General features: G+C 40.2%; 1 protein-coding gene across 4 annotated transcripts in view; it reads left to right on the forward strand.

Annotated features, from left to right (window-relative positions):
* Positions 1 to 18,046, forward strand: part of CEMIP2 (cell migration inducing hyaluronidase 2) — a 91,700-nt gene that overhangs the window by 29,163 nt on the left and 44,491 nt on the right. For all 4 annotated transcript variants that reach the window (XM_070431505.1, XM_070431504.1, XM_070431506.1 and 1 more), the window contains 4 exons: positions 6,067 to 6,409; positions 9,269 to 9,409; positions 10,210 to 10,771; positions 14,824 to 14,993. In XM_070431505.1, coding sequence (XP_070287606.1) covers positions 6,079 to 6,409; positions 9,269 to 9,409; positions 10,210 to 10,771; positions 14,824 to 14,993 — 1,204 coding nt within the window. In that variant the 5' untranslated portion in view covers positions 6,067 to 6,078. The remainder of the gene's footprint in view (positions 1 to 6,066; positions 6,410 to 9,268; positions 9,410 to 10,209; positions 10,772 to 14,823; positions 14,994 to 18,046) is intronic.

The following is an 18,046-nucleotide window of genomic DNA, read 5'->3' on the forward strand; positions in this document are numbered from 1 at the left end:
AGGTCCTTTGCCCATTTTTTTTGATTGGATTGTTTATCTTCCTTTTGTTAAGTTGTATGAATTCTCTGTAAATTTTGGAGATTAAACCCTTATCTGAAATATCATTGACACATGTTCTCCCATGCAGTGGGCTTTCTTGTTGTTTAAGGACATAATTCTTAAAACAGTATCCAAACTGTAATTCTACATGTTACTGTCAAAATCATTGCCTTTTTGTCAGGTGTTCAGTATGGTGGGGCCAGTGTGCATGGCACCGCACTGAGCAGTGGGACCCTCTGTGTGTTGGGTTGGAGGAGCTGGATGATTTGGGGGTCTGAGCATATCATTGCCTACAGGGCAGATGCCCTTGCCCACTGTGTGTAAGTGCTAAGCATGCATGGAAGTGAATTTGTCTTCTATTTTAGCAGCTCAGCAGTTAGAAAGAACATGAAAACTTAGCTCTTTAAAGCACCTTTATTAGTGTTGAGTTACTGCTGCAATCTCTTATTGAGAAGCCTTTCCAGACTTTCCCTTTGATGATAACATTTATTGGATGTCAGCGTAACGATAAAGTGGAATGGAACACTTTCTTCTTCCTGTGTGCCTACTGCATTTCATGGTGGTATTAAATTATTACAAAATATTGTGAAAGGTTGAGCTTGTCTTGATAGCTTGCTGCTCTTTATCTTTAGAAATCCTGTCTGGGGTTGTTAATACCTTTTACCCACTAGATTGTAAACTAGGATTGGATTTTGTAAAAATTAATCCGTTGACTTTTTGCTTGAAGTAGTAAATTTTTCCCAAATCGGAGCAACTGATATAGAGAGGTTAGACACATTTCTTAGGGCCTCTAAGAAATGTTGAAGAAGGATTAGATGGGAAATTCCAGTAAGAGAGAGTGTGTGTGGTGTGTGTAAGAGAGATAGAGATCTAAGTTCAACAAGCATTTATTGAGTACCTACTACGTGTAAGGCCCTGTGAGAAGACTAAGATAAGTAAGACATTCCTGCTCTTAAGAAGCTTACAGTCCAATGTAGGAGATTGACAGGTACATGCATAATTGAAACATAAGGCAGAAAGCAAGATGATCTAATAAGTTTTAAACAGAGGACAGGGAAATACAAGCAGGGAAGTTGTGGAATCCTGAGAAGGCTTCATGGATGAGATAGCACCATGTTTGAAAATTTTAAATAAGAATATCTCAATTTTCTTAAAATCACTTCCTTTTTATAGTTCACCCCTGCCCAATCATGATCTCCTTTACTGTTTTTGAAATTTAAAAATACTTTCAGTGATTACTTATTGTAATGTATTACCAAATAAATTAATTGAATGCTCCTGCCAACTGTATAAGTCCCTCTCACCTTGAGTTACTATTTAAGGTTATACACTCTTTATCCAAGAGAATAATTTTACTTAAAATGACAGCAAGTTTTTAAGGTGTTTTGTTTTGTTTTTTTTTAAATATATTTTATTGATTTCTTACAGAGAGGAAGGGAGAGGGATAGAGAGTTAGAAACATTGATGAGAGACAAACATTGATCAGCTGCCTCCTGCACACCTCCTACTGGGGATGTGCCCGCTACCAAGGTACATGCCCTTGACCGGAATCGAACCTGAGACCCTTCAGTCCGCAGGCCGACGCTCTATCCACTGAGCCAAACCGGTTAGGGCTTAAGGTGTTTTTTGTGAGGGAAACTGAGAATTAGACAAAAGTACTAGGTTTTGAATGCTTCCCCTTTTTCAGCATTTGCATTTATACCTTGTAAGTTGGTATGATGCTTTCATACTCTTAGTTCTTTCATTATCTACTTTAATTTTTTGCCTAAATTTCCCGTGAAAGGTTTTAATTCCATGATTTAATTTTTTTAATTAATTACTGTATTACCAAGCCTTTTGGGCTACCACTTTTTACCATCCAGGGTAAATAAATACAAGATAACTCTTTCAAGGAACATCTAAATACCAAAAATTATGCTTTAAAACCTGTGTGGAATTTATTTTTAAATTCAATATGAATGACTTGGGTTATCTCCCATTTTGGATTGGGTTTAGGGATTTAGCACCGGCTGTAACAGCTCCTAAAATATGTCATTAAATATGGACGTGTTCCTTCTGTATGGTATGTGCTTTCCACTAGAAATGACGGGCAATGTAAACACATTTACAGTGTGTTAAGTAAAAACATTGGCCTGTAACAAAAATTTTAAAATGACACCTAATAGTACTCTCCGTGAAGTCTTGAAAGCCAGAGGAAACACTTCATCCTCTTTCCTCTAATAGGTTCTTGCTTTGTTCTCAAACTCAAGCAAGTGCTGCAAATATTAAGAGCCTTATGTATTGGACAGTCCTTGTTGAGAAAGCCTGGGATCCTGACCACACCATTTTCACAGTATTTCCTTGGTCAGTTTCACTCTGCCTTCAATCAAGTGATTTCAAATTGCATTTAGGAATTGCACTTCTTGGGGAGGCTGTAAATCTTTTATTTATCCTCCCCAGTTTCTACCACAGTCCTCTAATGACCACAAAATCTCATGATTGCTTATTGAATGAGGGAAATGTCACCCCCCCCATGAATAATTAAAATTTGTAACTAGCAATCAATATATTTTAAAGTAATCGATTCATACTATTCCTAATGTAAACTCATAAATGTAAAGTGAAATTCTAAAGCACTGTATGTGTATTTTATATCTTTAAAAATCATAATAAATTGAGTAAATTAGCATATATACGATTTTTTTGATAATAAGAGATGCATTCTTAGAAAAAGAATGACTTTGCTGCTTACGCATTTATATGGTTTTCAGTAAAATAGAGCTAATGGGTTTAGAACACGTGTAGGAAAACATAGTTTTGCAGAAGGGTTATGGGGAAAACACAACCGTGATTATTTTTGATTTCTTGACCATTTTAATTTGGGGTTGGACACCATCTGAATTTTCATGGTAGGATACCCTTTTGTTTGTGTGAAGACAGAAATTATTCCCAGTGGGAAGGTGACTTCATTTTGCCTCTCTCTGCCTTTTATTGAATTGCCGGCACATCTGGTGACACATTATCTCCCACAAAAGGCCTCTCCAGCCTTTTAAGTAGCAACCTTTCTCACCCTGAAACAATGAAGTATCAGATGATTGCAGCCTCAAACAAAAGATTTCCACTCGCTTTAGAGCACATTACAGTCCTGATTCCCTCCCACCCTGGCGAGGCTGGCCCTCTAGAATTTCTGGTTTAGTCTTTTCTTTGTCAATAGACCATCATAAAGGGGACTTTTTTCATCCTCTCTCATTTGTTCCAGCAGGATGTATCCTTTAGTTCGTTCTGTTCCGTGGCACAAGCAGTCGTTTCTTCAATAGCACCTTAAATCCCATTGCTTTCCCTTTGTCATGGAGCTTAAACTTCATAAATAATTGCTTTTGTTCAGAAATCACACTGCACACACCGAGTGTTTTTGACAGGCACCCTGACTCTGAGAATGCCCTTTGCCCTGTGTAAAATCAGCAGCAATTCCTGATTAGATTTCCTTTCTGTCCCCATTCATTTCCAGGTCATTTGGGTCCTGGGAACGCTTGTTTGTGGCTTCTCTAATGACCACATTTTGTGTTAATGGATTTCTGTAGTTTAGAGCCATTTGGAGGTACCCTTAGGACTAGGATCTTATTCATTGCTTTGGCAGAAATGGAGGAGGATTAATTATAAGGGTATTGAATGAAGTCAGGTGACTCTGAGACACTCTAGTTGTTGAGGAAGGGAAGTAATGGAAGAGGTTGAATGTCACGTTTCTGAAGCCATTGAGCATGTTTTAATTATCTACAGCCATTGCAATAAGAACAGTATGTGGCATAGTACCTCTTTCTTTCCTTCCCTCTTCTCTCTCCCTCCCCCCCTCCCTTCCTCTCTCTCTCTCTCTCTCTCTCTCTCTCTCTCTTTCTCTCTCTCTGTCTCAGCAAAGAAAGAGTAAAGTTTTATTTAAAACTTTCGCTTTCATTCAAAAACGTACTACAATAAAGACTATAAAAAAGAACTGTCTTTTGCGTGCCAGCATCTCTTAGGAAAGAAACACATATAGTCTATTGAACTTTTGCGTGAAGAATTTCTGAAATAGTACTATGCCCTTTCAGCACAGTTCTAGCTACATCCTTACAAAACGGATTCTTTGAAATTACTGCCTCTCAATTGCTTTGGAAGACACATTAGTGTTAACTCTTCAGAGCCTGAACTCCAGAGTAAAAATACTTGGGCTTGAGACCTGGTTCTCCTGTACACTAGCTAATAAACAGTCTAGATCTCATTTCTCGTGTGTAACATGGGGATAATGGCATCCACCTATATATTGTATTAAATGTTTTAGATTAGATGAGTTAATACACAGAAGGTGTTTGGAACAAGACCTGGCAGTAAGTGTCCTATGAGCGTTAGCTATTTTTTAAATCATCTTAATATATATATATATATATATATATATATATATATATATATATATGTATATATATATCTTAATTAACCACAATATTTGAATGCCTACTACTTTAAACCAAAATTTGAGGATTTAAAGAGATAATACAGACTTTAGACTTCCTTCCTAAATGAATTTACAGTGTCTAGTTAAGAGATAATACAAGTAGCCCAGCCAGCATGGCTCAGTGGTTGAGCGTCCACCTATGAACCAACAGGTCACAGTTCGATTCCCAGTCAAGGCACATGCCCAGGTTGCTGGCTTGATCTCCAGTGTGGGGCGTGCAGGAGGCAGCTGATCAATGATTCTCTCTCATAATTGATGTTTCTATCTCTCTTTTTCCCTCCCTTCCTAAAATTATATTTTTTTAAAAAAGAGGTAATACAAGTAAAAATACGTAAGTTGCTTCACCATAAGGTGAATATAGTGGGGGAAATGGAACACTAAACACCAGTGCTTGTCTATTGGGAACTTGTAAGGGCCTCCTTGTGGCCCTCATGACATGAACTTCAAAGTTCAGTTTGAAGGACTTAGAATAATGATACTCAAAGTATGACCACCTGCTTCTGTGTCACCAGGGTATTGTTATAAAAATGTAAAATCCAGGGCTCTCTTTGCACCAACTGAGCCAGAATCACTGGGGTGGAGAGTCTAGGAATCTTCATTTTTAACAAGCTTCCCTGGTGATTCTTAAGCGCACAATGAAAATTGAGAACATTTGCCATAGCACAGTCACTCTCAACCTAGATGCTCATTAGAAACACGGGGAGGGGCACATTTAAGAGATAACAGTGCTTGGACATTGATATTAGGGGGTGGTTATAATGTGCAGCCAGATTGAGAAGCAGTGATATTAGAAGGTGATTAGTGAAGGTGATTGTCCACATATGTTAGGTGTTGGCATAAGAATGTCCACACCTGTGGAGAAGTTTTATAAAAATATTTTGAACCAAACAGGATACACCTGGAAGCAAGATCACCACAGACAAAAATATTAAAAATGCTTCCCAGAATAGTAGTTTGCAGCTTCTTTTATGCAGGGAATTTAAAGAAGATTACAAGAAGGTGGGAGGAAGCAAGGCAGGGATTAGAGTACAGGATAGTTAAAGATTATGTGCTCACTTGAGGGTGGTTTTGCCTGAAGGGTCTGAAAAGGGGTGTTTCAAAGGGGTGCTAACCTAGATGCACAGAAACAATGGACAGGGATTGCTTAAAGCAAAGATAAATCTTTTACTAAAGAGGTTTATATGCCTGACCTGCCTGGTTAGGAATTTATGATCAGGTCACCCTGTAAGGTTACTTTTCATAGAACCCCTTTTCCTGCCACACAGGGATGTAAGTGGACTCGGTGTTTCCAGTCATTCCAGTGTTTACCAGGGCCAGGGGAGAAGGTAGAAATGGGGAATTGTTGCTTAAAGGCTATAGAGTGTGTTTGGACAGAGTTCTGGAAATGGATGGTTATGATGGTTGTGCACATTCTGAATGTCCTTGATGCAACTGAACTATACACTTTAAAATGGTATAAATGGTAAGTTTAATGATGTGTATATTTTACTGCAATAAAATATACTTTTAAAAAAAGCCGTTCTAATTCTCACATTTCTTATTTTCGTTTCCCTTTCTTTTTGCAGTGACAGCGTATCATGCATGCCACTAATTCCAGGGGACGCTCCCCTGCTTTCCTGCAACCTCAGAATGGAAATGGCCACCGCTTGTCCGGCTATGTTCCAGGGAAGGTTGTCCCACTGCGTCCCCCTCCTCCTCCAAAGAGCCAAGCTTCAGCCAAATGTCCCCCCATCAGACAGGAAGCCCGGGCCAGCTTTGCTTTCTCACCTGAAGAACAGCAAGCCCAGGGAGGAAGCCAGAAGCAGAAGAGGCACAAAAATACTTTCATTTGCTTTGCTATCACTAGCTTCTCATTTTTTGTTGCACTTGCAGTCATTTTAGGAATATCCTCAAAATACGCTCCAGACGGTAAGTGCGTGGTGTGTGTGTGTGTGTTTGCGTGTGCGCACACGTGTGCTTATAGAACATATCCTAGAAGAAGAAAGAAGAAGAAAACAGGGGAATAAGATTAAAATGCTCTGTTATCTTAAGTTGGCTCTAGCTAACTAATATGTAATTAGTTAATACAAGGTGTAACCTGAATGAGAGCAATTGTCAAAGGAATCCATTGGAAATGATAAAATTAAAGGATGGCTCTGCCTTCCCATTTTGTCACTTTGTACCTGTGCTCAAGACATTCTTGAGTATTTCTTTTTGAAATGCTAATATTAAGAGTCTTTACTGAATTACTTGTGGGAATTTCATCCTTTGTGGCCTTCATTTGCCAAAAGTTTTTAGTGATGAAGATCACTAACTGGAGTGATAAACTACGTTTGATTTTTTTTTTAAATATAAGTGAAGGCCCTGGCCAGGTAGCTCAATGGGTGGGAGCATCATCTCGATGGGCCAAGGTTGAGAGTTTGATCCCTGATCAGGGCGCATACAAGAATCAACCATTGAACACATAAATAAGTGGAACAGCAAATCAATGTTTCTCTCTCTTTCTCTTCCTTCCTCTCTCTTGTTCTCTAAAATGAATAAGTAAAAATTAAAAATATACATACATATATGTGAAAATAATTAAATTTGTGTTCTGCGGTTTGGAGCTGGCTGGGGGACTATTCCAAAAGAGAAACCTTAAACATTTTTGAGGAACAATGTCTATCCTAAAAGGAAAACATCCATTAGGAGGTGTGATTTCTGAAATATTTGTCTAAAAAATGACTCATTACTTCATAGTTAAAGATCATGTAAGGAGGTTTTAATTTCTTAAAGGCCTTTGCTTTCCAAGTTGGTAATATATGAATATTTTGGGTGATTTTGAAAAAGTTCATTGTCAGTCAGCCTAAATACTATACCAACAAAGAACAGCTTCATAACAGAATCCCATCCATCCGTGTGAAAATCAGAGGGGGCTGTGGGAGAAGAAGCAGACGTGGCAGCCTGGACTGGGCACCATAGTTATCTGCATTTTTTAGTCTACAACATATTTTTGACACATTAGATGTCTCCTTAAATGGATATAACATTTGAGAAGCATTTTACCATTTAAAAGACTTACAAATATTATTTTCTTTACTGTCCATGGGTGATTTAGAGGTTTATAGACTTTAAGGTCCTCGGGAGAGGTATGTCAATACTTCTAAGTAGACCTGAGTAAGGGAGATGTTCATATCAACATCCTTGTTGACCAAGCCCTTAGACTGACCACATTATGAACTTGTAATGTTGCTTTTCATTGCACATAGCATTGACTTTCCTTCCCTTTTCTCCAGCAGAATAATGAAGCTCACTGCTGTTGACTTATTCTTTCCAAGTGATTTGCAATAAAGGGATGCTAGGTTAGTGGAAAATCAGAGCCGAAACCTGTGGCTTTCACTGATGTTTTCATATTCCATTTCAAACAGTGAATTGCTGATGTGGTTCCTTGAATCAACATTCTTTAGTTTCATATTTTGGCAGAATATCAGTGGAAAGATCTGGTATGCTGAAGTATTTCAGGGTCAGGCTCACGGTAGTTATTGCTCTTACGTAAGTTTGATAATGCACCCACTGCTCAACAAGTGGGTAGCCAGGAAGATAGGGCAGGCTGAGCTATTTTTCAGGGCTTTCTGCAGACCACACACTTTCTCATTAAATAAACGTTACTGGAAGGAACGTTTTTGTTGATGGTTTTTGTTGATGGTTCCAATGAAGTTTTTGTTGATGGTTCCAATGAAGCGTGCTCTCCTGGGGAATAATTATAAACAACTAAGGAGAATTATGTAACTATTGTAGTAGCCTCTAGATATCAAAAGACTGGATTTCCTTCTCCATAGCTGGGTACAGTGTTGTCACATGGGACATACATTCACTTCTGATATGACATTTTGGAGAATTCCAGCTGGATGTTTTATGGCAAGAGAGGGAGATAGAAGAAAAGTTTAAGAGATCTTCAATATTAAGTTAGAACACATTCAAGAAATTTCTTGTTTCCTCCATGGGAAGGAAAGTTTAAGGATTATTCTTAGTATAGTAGTGATGATCACTGATTTACTAGAATTAAATATCAGTGATTATGAAACTGCTATGAGAAAAATTAATTCCATGAAATAATTGTCAAGGTCTTAACTAGCAGGACTAATAATAGCTTGGAGGGCTGTAGGCTCATTACTGTGTGCCTGTGTGTCTACATATAAATTTTACAGTGTCTAGTATAGAGTGGACAAATGGATCCTCAGTAAATACGGTCATTAGTTAATCCAAACTGGTGTGATGTCCTCCCCACCCCTTCTTTCAAATTATAGCAGAAAATAAAGGTCTCATGCATTAAATACCTGCGGCATTACAGAATACTTTTATGTTGTCATAACCTATTCAAGAGGCAAGTTCTCATTTAGTAAAGGGTTACAGGAAGTAAAGTAAACCTCATTTCTTAAAGGGGAACTTTCCTATCACTCAACGTGCTGAGTAATCTTGGGTTTGGCTTCTCTAATCTGTGGTTTTCTCCCCTTTGAAAATGAGAAGTTATGCCTTTGGCCATTTGCCTCTTGCAACTTTGTTGAGAAAGGGTGGTACATGTCTAAAGATACTTTTCAGCTACTGCCTTGGGAGTGGAAGAGGTGCTATTATCACCTACTAATGACTCACTGTGCACAGGAAAGAACTTGGGAAGACCTAATATACTTATTGCTTAGCAGTGTCCCTTAATTTCAGATTGCAATACATGATGGTAGTGCTTGGGTTTGGCTAAAGGTATCCTTCCATTTTTTTGGGTTGATGGGATATTGATGTTGCATTGTCTTATAGAGAATTGCCCAGATCAAAACCCTCGTCTCAGGAACTGGGATCCAGGACAAGATTCTGCAAAGCAAGTTGTTATCAAGCAGGGAGATCTGTTCCGTCTGACCTCAGATGCCACAGTGAATTCTGTAGTCATTCAGGATGGAGGTGAGTAATGGTTCCTGTCCATGGGAACAGCTTGCTGTTTACTATGGGGCACATTTGATGTTCTTTCCATAGAAAACTGCTCATAGCCTTTAGGATATGGTGTTACTCTAACCACGGAGACATGCCAAGTTCCTGAGGTAGAACCATAGAACTCAAGAGCTAGAAGGGCCTTAGAAATCACTCAAGTCAACACCCTTGATTTATAGAGAAGGAAACAGCTCCAGAAGGTGAATTCTCATAGTCCAGTGATTCCCAAAGCAGGCGCTACCACCCCCCGGTGGGCGCTGCAGCGATCCAGGGGGGCGGTGATGGCCACAGGTGCATTTGGGGGCGATGAGTAACTGCTATTAAAATTTAAAAAAAATTAATTTCCAGGGGCTGAGTAATATTTTTTCTGGAAAGGGGGCGGTAGGCCAAATAAGTTTGGGAACCACTGTCATAGCCATATCTTCGTTACAGCTGTGGAGAGTAATGAGAAAATTAACATGGGTTAACATAGAAAAATGAGGTTCAGATTCGTCGGCTCTTTGATACTATTTTGGTAAAAATTTACCTCTAAAGGGAATGGATTGAAATTCATAAGCATGTTTTTAGTGTGCTGAGATATGAGCTCTTCATTCCTTCCTTTACTGTTTTGAAAGCAGGTTTAATTTTCTAATGAGTTTTTAGTGAATTATTTTTAAACCCAAATTAATTGTGGAAGAGTTCCCCCCTCTGCCCCCCCCAAGAGTGAAATCTATTTCTCTGTATGTCAGAAAGATGTTTCCGAAGTGGGCTGACACCAGTGTTGTTCTCTGCAGGGCTGCTTGTGTTTGGGGACCATAAAGATGGATCCAGAAATATTACTTTGAGGACTCGTTACATCCTGATCAAGGATGGTGGGGCGCTTCATATTGGAGCAGAAAAATGCCGCTATGCATCCAAAGCGACAATTGCCTTGTATGGCAAGTCCGATGAAGGTGAAAGTATGCCAACATTTGGCAAAAAATTTATTGGTGTGGAAGCCGGCGGGACACTGGAGTTACACGGGGCACAGAAGGCGTCGTGGACGTTGCTGGCGAGAACTCTGCACGCCTCAGGCCTGACCTATGGCGCCTACGCCTTTGAGAAGAACTTTTCCAGGGGCCTCAATGTGAGGGTCATTGACCAAGACACAGCCAAGATTTTAGAAAGCGAGAGGTTTGACACCCACGAATACCACAACGAGAGCAGGCGACTTCAGGAGTTTCTGAGGGTCCAGGATCCGGGACGGATTGTGGCTATAGCTGTTGGAGATTCAGCAGCCAAGAGCCTCTTACAGGGAACCATACAAATGATCCAGGACCGGTTGGGAAGCAAGCTGATCCAAGGACTGGGCTACAGGTGGGCATACCTTTGTGCTTTCTTCTCCAGGTCCGTGTGAGAGTCTACATCTATGTGACAGGAGAGCAAGGGTGGACACAGATACACAGCACACCAGGGCCTGACTCCAGGTCAGAATGGCCACTGCCATCTGGAGGACTGGTTGCCTCTTGCTTTGAAACATGGGCCTGGAGGACAGGATACTGGTTACAGATGCTCTCTTCTTGGCTTTGGCTTATGAAGCACTTTGTGCACTGTAGCATCAGGCTTGCGAAAATAAGAGAAATGTGGCCTGTCCATCATGGCTCAGTGATTGAGCGTTAACCTATGAACCCAGAGGTCAGGGTTCGATTCCTGGTCAGGGCACATGCCTGGGTTGTGGGCCAGTGTGGGGCATGCAGGAGGCAGCCAATCAGTGGTTCTCTCTCATCATTCGTGTTTCTATCTCTCTCCCTCTCCTTTCCTCTCTGAAACCAATTAAAAAAAATAAAAAAAAAATATATATCAGCAATGTGGTACTAAAAAAAAAAAAAATCATGCAGTGTAAGGACAATTTACTCTTCTCTTTCATTACCTTCTGAAGTGTGTCCTATGAGACTCAGGCTAATTAAGGCACCTTAGGAGTTGAAAGGTTAGGGCCCAGTTTCGTGCTAAGTAAAAGTTGTCTTAAAAGTCTGAGTGGGGTGGAACATGCGCAGTTTTCTCTTTTGGAACCTTTGGTGGTCATTTGGATCTGCTGATTGGCTTGGTGCAGGTCCGGAGAGGCCTGGCACATACGTGAGGCAGGAACAAGCTGGAGGGCCAGGAAGTTCATCCAGAGAGTAGGGATCATTTGTACTATTTGTGGTTCTTGTGCCATATTCTCGTTGACCGTGATTTCCTAACGCATTCCTGAGCTGGCTCAACATTTAATTCAAAAAACAGAAGTTTCAATTCTGCTTACTGTTCTTAGTAACGTCAAGGAATATCTGCAGTGAAAAGTAAGAGGATTTCAAAACTCACATATTAAAACGATCTAGTTATTTTGTTGATGGTTGGTTGATCTAGTTATTTTTTTTTCCTTGGAAATCTGGTTGTTGGAATGAAATACAATCTACAGAAATTCTGGAGAAAGTTAAGACAAAGTGAGTAAAGAAAAGGGGTCTGTAATGTTTTAAAAGTGCTTTTTGTTCACCCAGGGAATATGTAAAAGTTGCTAAGAGCTGGGTACCCATAGATCTTTGATGAAACGACACCCTCTCAGAGCCTTCGTTTAATCTAGTGGATAGACAGAGACCTGAGTAGGTGAGGATCGAACAGTAAGACACTTGCTGCATCTACAGGCTGCAATGGGAGTGTAGGAGAAGGAATCCAAAATTGGCCTGGGTTAGTCGGTGGAGGCTCTCCAAGGCGAGGATGTTTAGCAGTGTGCTGTCTACGCGGTGGAATGGAGGTCTTTCCAGACAGGGAGAACAACGTGCAAACGTCAGAAGTGTTTTTAAAAAGCTTTTATTAAATATAATATACATACAGAAAAGTGCCCAAAATAAGAATGTAGAGTGTAATGACTTAACACAATGTGATATCTGGGTCGCGACCACCCAGTTCATGAAATAGAACACTGCCAGTGGCCCATCCAGTTCACTGATCACTCCCTCCACTCGCCAGAGGGAACCAACCGCCCTGCTTTTGTGGAGAATACTAAAGTGTTTGAACTTCATGTAAATGAGGGCAAATAATATATCATATTTTGTGTCCGGCTGCTTTGCTCAACTCTGTTATTGAGGGTCCTCTGTGTTGTTGCATGTAATGCTGGCTCATTGTCACGGCTGTTTATCTTCTGTTGTATGTTTCTACCACGAGGTATTCACAGCTGGCTCTCTGGGTGGCTTTCCAGTTTGGCCCTCTGTTACCACAGGCGCTTCACTGAATGATCTTTACCCACCTCTTGATGCACGTGTGCACCTATTTCTGTAGTTCCTAGACCTAGGAGAGGAGCACTTTTTCAAAGTTAGACCCCTCCTTTGTTTCCTTATCCAGTAATGCCAGGGGTTACAACCTTTGTTTCTTCATGCCATTATTGTTCTAGATCAGTGTGATCATTAGCTATGAATATTTTGTTTGACGTTTTTTATTTATTTATTTATTCTCTCTGCTGGTTTCTAAATTCCCTTTAGAATATAGCTGCTGATTTGGCGGAGGCATCAGTGTTGTGATCCTTTGCCAGTGTTCCCTGCTCTGACATTATCTCCAGTGTACATAAACATGCCCCTTTGAAGATAATGTTCTGGTGCACTGACATTTTCCTCAAGTGGAGGAGGGAAGTAGGAGTGTTTTGGAGATAGTGTCAATAGAATCCAGCATTGTTTTATAGTTGCTGAGGCAGTCCTGGTAAATAAAGGAAGCCTCTGCTATTTTTCCTCTCCTCCCCTCTCACACAGGAGATAATACATTGAGACATCCTTCATTTGATTCTTTCTGCTGCGTCAAGGAATATAAATAGAGCTATAAAGCATTGTCAGCCAAAGAGGAGCTAAATCCAGGCAGGGGTGGGTGTGGAATTTATAAGGATGTAGGCACACTTCGGTTAACTTTTATCTGTGACTATCCGGCCATCTGTCTGGCATAGATTACATTTGGTGTGTTTTGTTTTTCCTAGAGAAGGAAGTTGACATTTTTCTTTTCATGTTTTAAACCAGGAGACTTAAGGCAAATTTTTTAGGTTTTTTTTTTTTGTCTGTTTTTTTTTTTTTAATTGATTTTTGGCAACAAGCTTAAGCAAGTCCCTGGGAATAAGTTTATCCCAATATCACAGAAATAAAATGGTGTTTTCAAGAACACATTGCTTTTAACAAATAGACATGTAGTATGTACAGTCTGTTGCATAGTAATTCTACAGCTTTAAGAATGCTAAGAAACATTTAGCCCAGTGCTTCTTCGCCTTACTTGTACACCTGAGATTTAAAAAATTCCCCATGTCAGGGCCCAACCTTGGTCACTTACTTCAGGATCTGCGGAGGTTAGGACTCCAGGCAACTGATGTGCAGTCGGGGTTGATAACTACTGCTCTGTGCTCTGACCTCCAACTCACGGGTTCTCAGTGTGGTCCCTGGACCAGAAGCCTCAGCGTCACCCGGGAACTTGTTAGAAATGCAAGTTCTCAGGCTCCATTTCAAACAGGGGGTGTACCCAAGCTATCTGATTTAACAAGCCTTCCAAGTGATTTTGCGGTCTGCTGACGCCAGAGGACCAGCGCTGTAATGCAGTGGTTCTCCAGTGTGTTCTGCACTTTCAAATCACCTGGGAAACTTTGACAATTTACTAGTGTCGGCCCCATCTGTAGAGATGCTGACTGCATTGGTCTGTGCTGGGTCTGAGCAGAGATGTGTTCTGAAAGCTCCCCATGTGATTCTATTATGCAGCTAGATTGGAGAACATTGCAGAGAGGAGAGTCGAAAAGAGCAGGTTTAATTTATTTATGTATTTATTTTTATTTATTTCAGAGAGGAAGAGAGAGGGAGAGAGAGAGAGAGAGAGAGAGAGAGAGAGAGAGAGAGAGAGAAAAACATTAATGATGAGAGAGAATCATCGATCGGTTGCCTCCTGCACACCCCCTACCTGGGGATTGAGCCTGCAACCCCGGGCATGTGTCCTTGACCGAAATCAAACCTGGGACCCTTCCTTCCACAGGCTAATGCTCTACCCACTGAGCACCCGGCTAGGGCGAAAAGAGCAGGTTTTAAAAGGAGGAAAAATAAATGGATTCTTGGCCACAAGGGTGGTGAATGAAATGGGTGTGTATTGAAGATGGAAGTCAGTCATTAATTCAAGTCACAGTCACCGGTGTTGCACCTGTTACAGAGCTGGACAAACAAGGTTTTAAAATTCAGGTGCATTTCCTTTTGAGACGCCATTTACTTCACAGTCAGCGTTTGGACTTGCAACCTCATGTAGAGAAAAAGGTGGAGGGACTGGCAAAGAATGAACTAGGAGACTCAGATGACACCTGACCTAACATCTGTGCCAGGGATTTGGGTCAGTCCCATGACAAATAATCAGATATAATCAAATGCACGCGCTCTTGTTCCTTCCAGGCAAGCTTGGGCATTGGTCGGTGTCATCAACGGTGGAAGTACTTCTTGCAACGAATCTGTGAGAAACTATGAAAATCATAGTAGTGGAGGAAAGGCTCTTGCCCAGAGAGAATTCTATACTGTGGATGGTCAGAAGTTTGCGGTGACAGCTTATAGTGAATGGATTGAAGGTAGGCAAGCACGGTGTATACTTTTGTAAGACATGGGTAAGTATTGTGACACATTTTATTTTTTAAAGTGATAGTGTATTCAAATGACATTCCAGTTAGATTTCTCAACTAGTTGAGAGTAAAACCAACAGTTTCCCTACTGTACTTGATCAATTAGACTCCAGGGTTCTTTCTAGACTAGACAACAATCTGTTCTAGATTGGGCACCCCCCCACTGGGCTTTGTGCGTGGTTCTCGAGCCGTTTAGTGTGGCTAACTAGTCAAAATAGATTTGTTTCCTGGATGTGACATGGTGAGCTGTCTTAGTTTATGCTCGGTGACAGTGAACATGATCTTGTACCTTGAGTCTTCTCTTTCTGTACATATGTCAGCAAAATTACCTTTGAATGCATGTTATACGAAGTAAAAACTAATCTTTAGCCACATGATTCAGAGATAATTATTTTGGTGCAAATAATCTAGTATTTTTTATTTTACGTATGTTCCCTCCCTTGGTGTTCATTTTGTTTTAACCTGTTTTCCTCTCTTTAAACAACATACTGCAAAAGTACTTCATGTCTTTATATTTTCTTCAATATAGTTTCAATGATAATCCATCTTTCAGAAGAGCTATAATTTATTTGAATAATACCTAGTACTGACTATCAGGGTGCTTCTGACTTTTTTCTCTTAGTGACGTTCACTGTATATATACTTTTTTACTATCCACGCTGCTGCCAGATTTTTGGCTTTAGGTATACATTGGCAGCTCTGTGCTTGCCCATCACCTTTTTTCCCCCAAACAAAATATTATACCGAAACGAATGTGAAATGAGTGAGTAAGAGGTGTTTCATTATACCTCTAATTATCCAGAAAGGCTTAGTTTAGACTGGGCCCATACCTCTGTTTTTAGAAGCAGCGTAACAAACGTTTTTACTAAAATGACTTTCTGGAGACAGAATGCCTGGATTCATATCCCAGCCCTTTCACTTACTCTGTGATGGTGGGCATGTGACTTTCTAACCCTCAGTTTCCTCATCTGAAAAATGGGGATAATAATAGAAACTGCCATATAAGGCTGTTACGAGTATCAGATGTGAAGAATATGATGTTATCTTTAGCATAGCGTGTATAATAAGCACTCAATAAATGTTACCTATTTTTTTTTCTATGAAATATTTCATCCTTGGTGGCCTTATGCCTAAACATTTTCTAAGTGTTTTTTAAATTGGTTTTAGAGAGAGGAAGAGAAAGAGAGAGGGGGAGGGAGACGGGGAGAGAAAGAGAAACATCTATGTGAGAGAAAAACACCGATTGGCTGCCTCCTTCACGCACCCTGACCAGGGATCTAACCCGAAATCTGGGCATGTGCCCTGACTGGCAATTGAACTGGCAACTTTTGGTGCACAGGACAATACCCAACCAACCGAGCCACAGCAGCCAGGGCAATGTTACCTATTTTAATGATGATGCAAACATGACTTGGGTTATAATGGTGTATTTTGTATGATCATTAAAGAGAGTCTTTTGCTTTAAGACAGAGTTTGTGTTATGAAACAGGGGCTTTCACTCATTGCCTCAAAGCAACCTTCTGGGTTTGGGGTGAGGAGATGGTATTATTATAGATGAGGAAGCTGGAATCAAGCTCAGCTTTCTGCCTCCAAGAAAAAGCAGAAGCATGGGTGGCTGAGAAGCATTTCTTAGTCGGAATTTGTGTGAAAAGTTCAGTACAACTGCTTCCAGTAAGATTCCAGGCAAAAGATAATTACTGACAAACCTCGGTCAACACTTCCTCTGTGGGAAACATTGTTTTCATTTTCACATTACTGATGACTGCTCACTTCTGGAGGAGAGAACGTGCTAGCTTTCTGTCGCAGGTTGTTGTTTGTGTCCCACGTTCTCAATGACTCCTGCTGTCTGGAAGAGGGGCCAGTTCTCGTCAGGAAGCAGGGAGGAGGCACTTACTTCCTTTCCGCCTCCAGTTCCGTAGTGCTGATAGGAGATAATCTTAGACAGGCTTTTCTCCTAAAGCTGGAAAAAAAAGTGAGGAATAATACAGATCTTCCCCACCCACCTTCTGGATTCAAAAACAAAAACAGAAACACGGAAACAAATTCTAATGATCATTTAAGTCAAAACTTATTTACCTAGTTTTTAAAAAAAATTTATTGATTTGGTTTTTTTAGAAGAAGAGAGAGAGAGAGAGAGAGGGAGAAACATTGATGTGAGAGAGAAACATCAATCGATGCCTCCCGTGCATGCCCACCCCTGGGGATCGAACCCCACAAGCTGGGTATGTGCCCTGACTGGGAATTGAACCTGTTGCCTTTTTGTATACAGGACGACCAAACTAACTGGGCCACACTGGCCAGGATAATCTAGTTTTCTTAAAAGCATTTTTTCTTAAAATCATCCTTGTCATCTTTTAAAAGCATTCTTGAAATTTACGTAAAACTTTTATGAAAAAAGTTAATATTTAGGTGCCTTTTTTTAGATAATTTTTTTGGGTAAGACTATGAAATTTTGGGTAAGGATTGTTGCTGCCATGAAGTTTTTTATTACCTTTGTTCTTTACCTGTCTGTTTTGATTCTTGGGAAGGCAGAATCATATAGAGGTTAAGAAATTGGCTCTACCATTTTTTTTGCTGTTATTCAAACTCCCTGACCTTTGGTTTCCTCATCTCATACATATAACAGTGCCTATCTCTCATAGTTGCTTTCATGAAAGGTTATTATGTTTGTGACATCCCCAACATTTTAGCTATTGTTATTGTTAGTTATTATTTGGACAACATTCCATGATGGGCTTTAGTATCTAGACTCAATAAACATATTAAAAATGCACTTCACATTTATAAGGTATCTATTTTTTTGGTGCTTGGTAGACACTGAAAAGCAGAGTGGATCACAGTCTAAAGGAACAGAATCTGAGACTTTCTCAGATTAGGTTTTATCAAGATAGATGGCTCAAGACTATATAAGGAGAACTGTCTTAGTCCTCATGCATGTCTGAATTTCCATCCTTTTGATTCCCCCGACTTAGTAGAGGTGTTTTTTCACTCCCATCATGGTC

The sequence above is a fragment of the Myotis yumanensis genome, unplaced genomic scaffold (genome assembly GCF_028538775.1).
Source record: "Myotis yumanensis isolate MYYU_CA2020_CCGP unplaced genomic scaffold, mMyoYum1.0.hap1 SCAF_12, whole genome shotgun sequence".
Classification (NCBI taxonomy): domain Eukaryota; kingdom Metazoa; phylum Chordata; class Mammalia; order Chiroptera; family Vespertilionidae; genus Myotis; species Myotis yumanensis.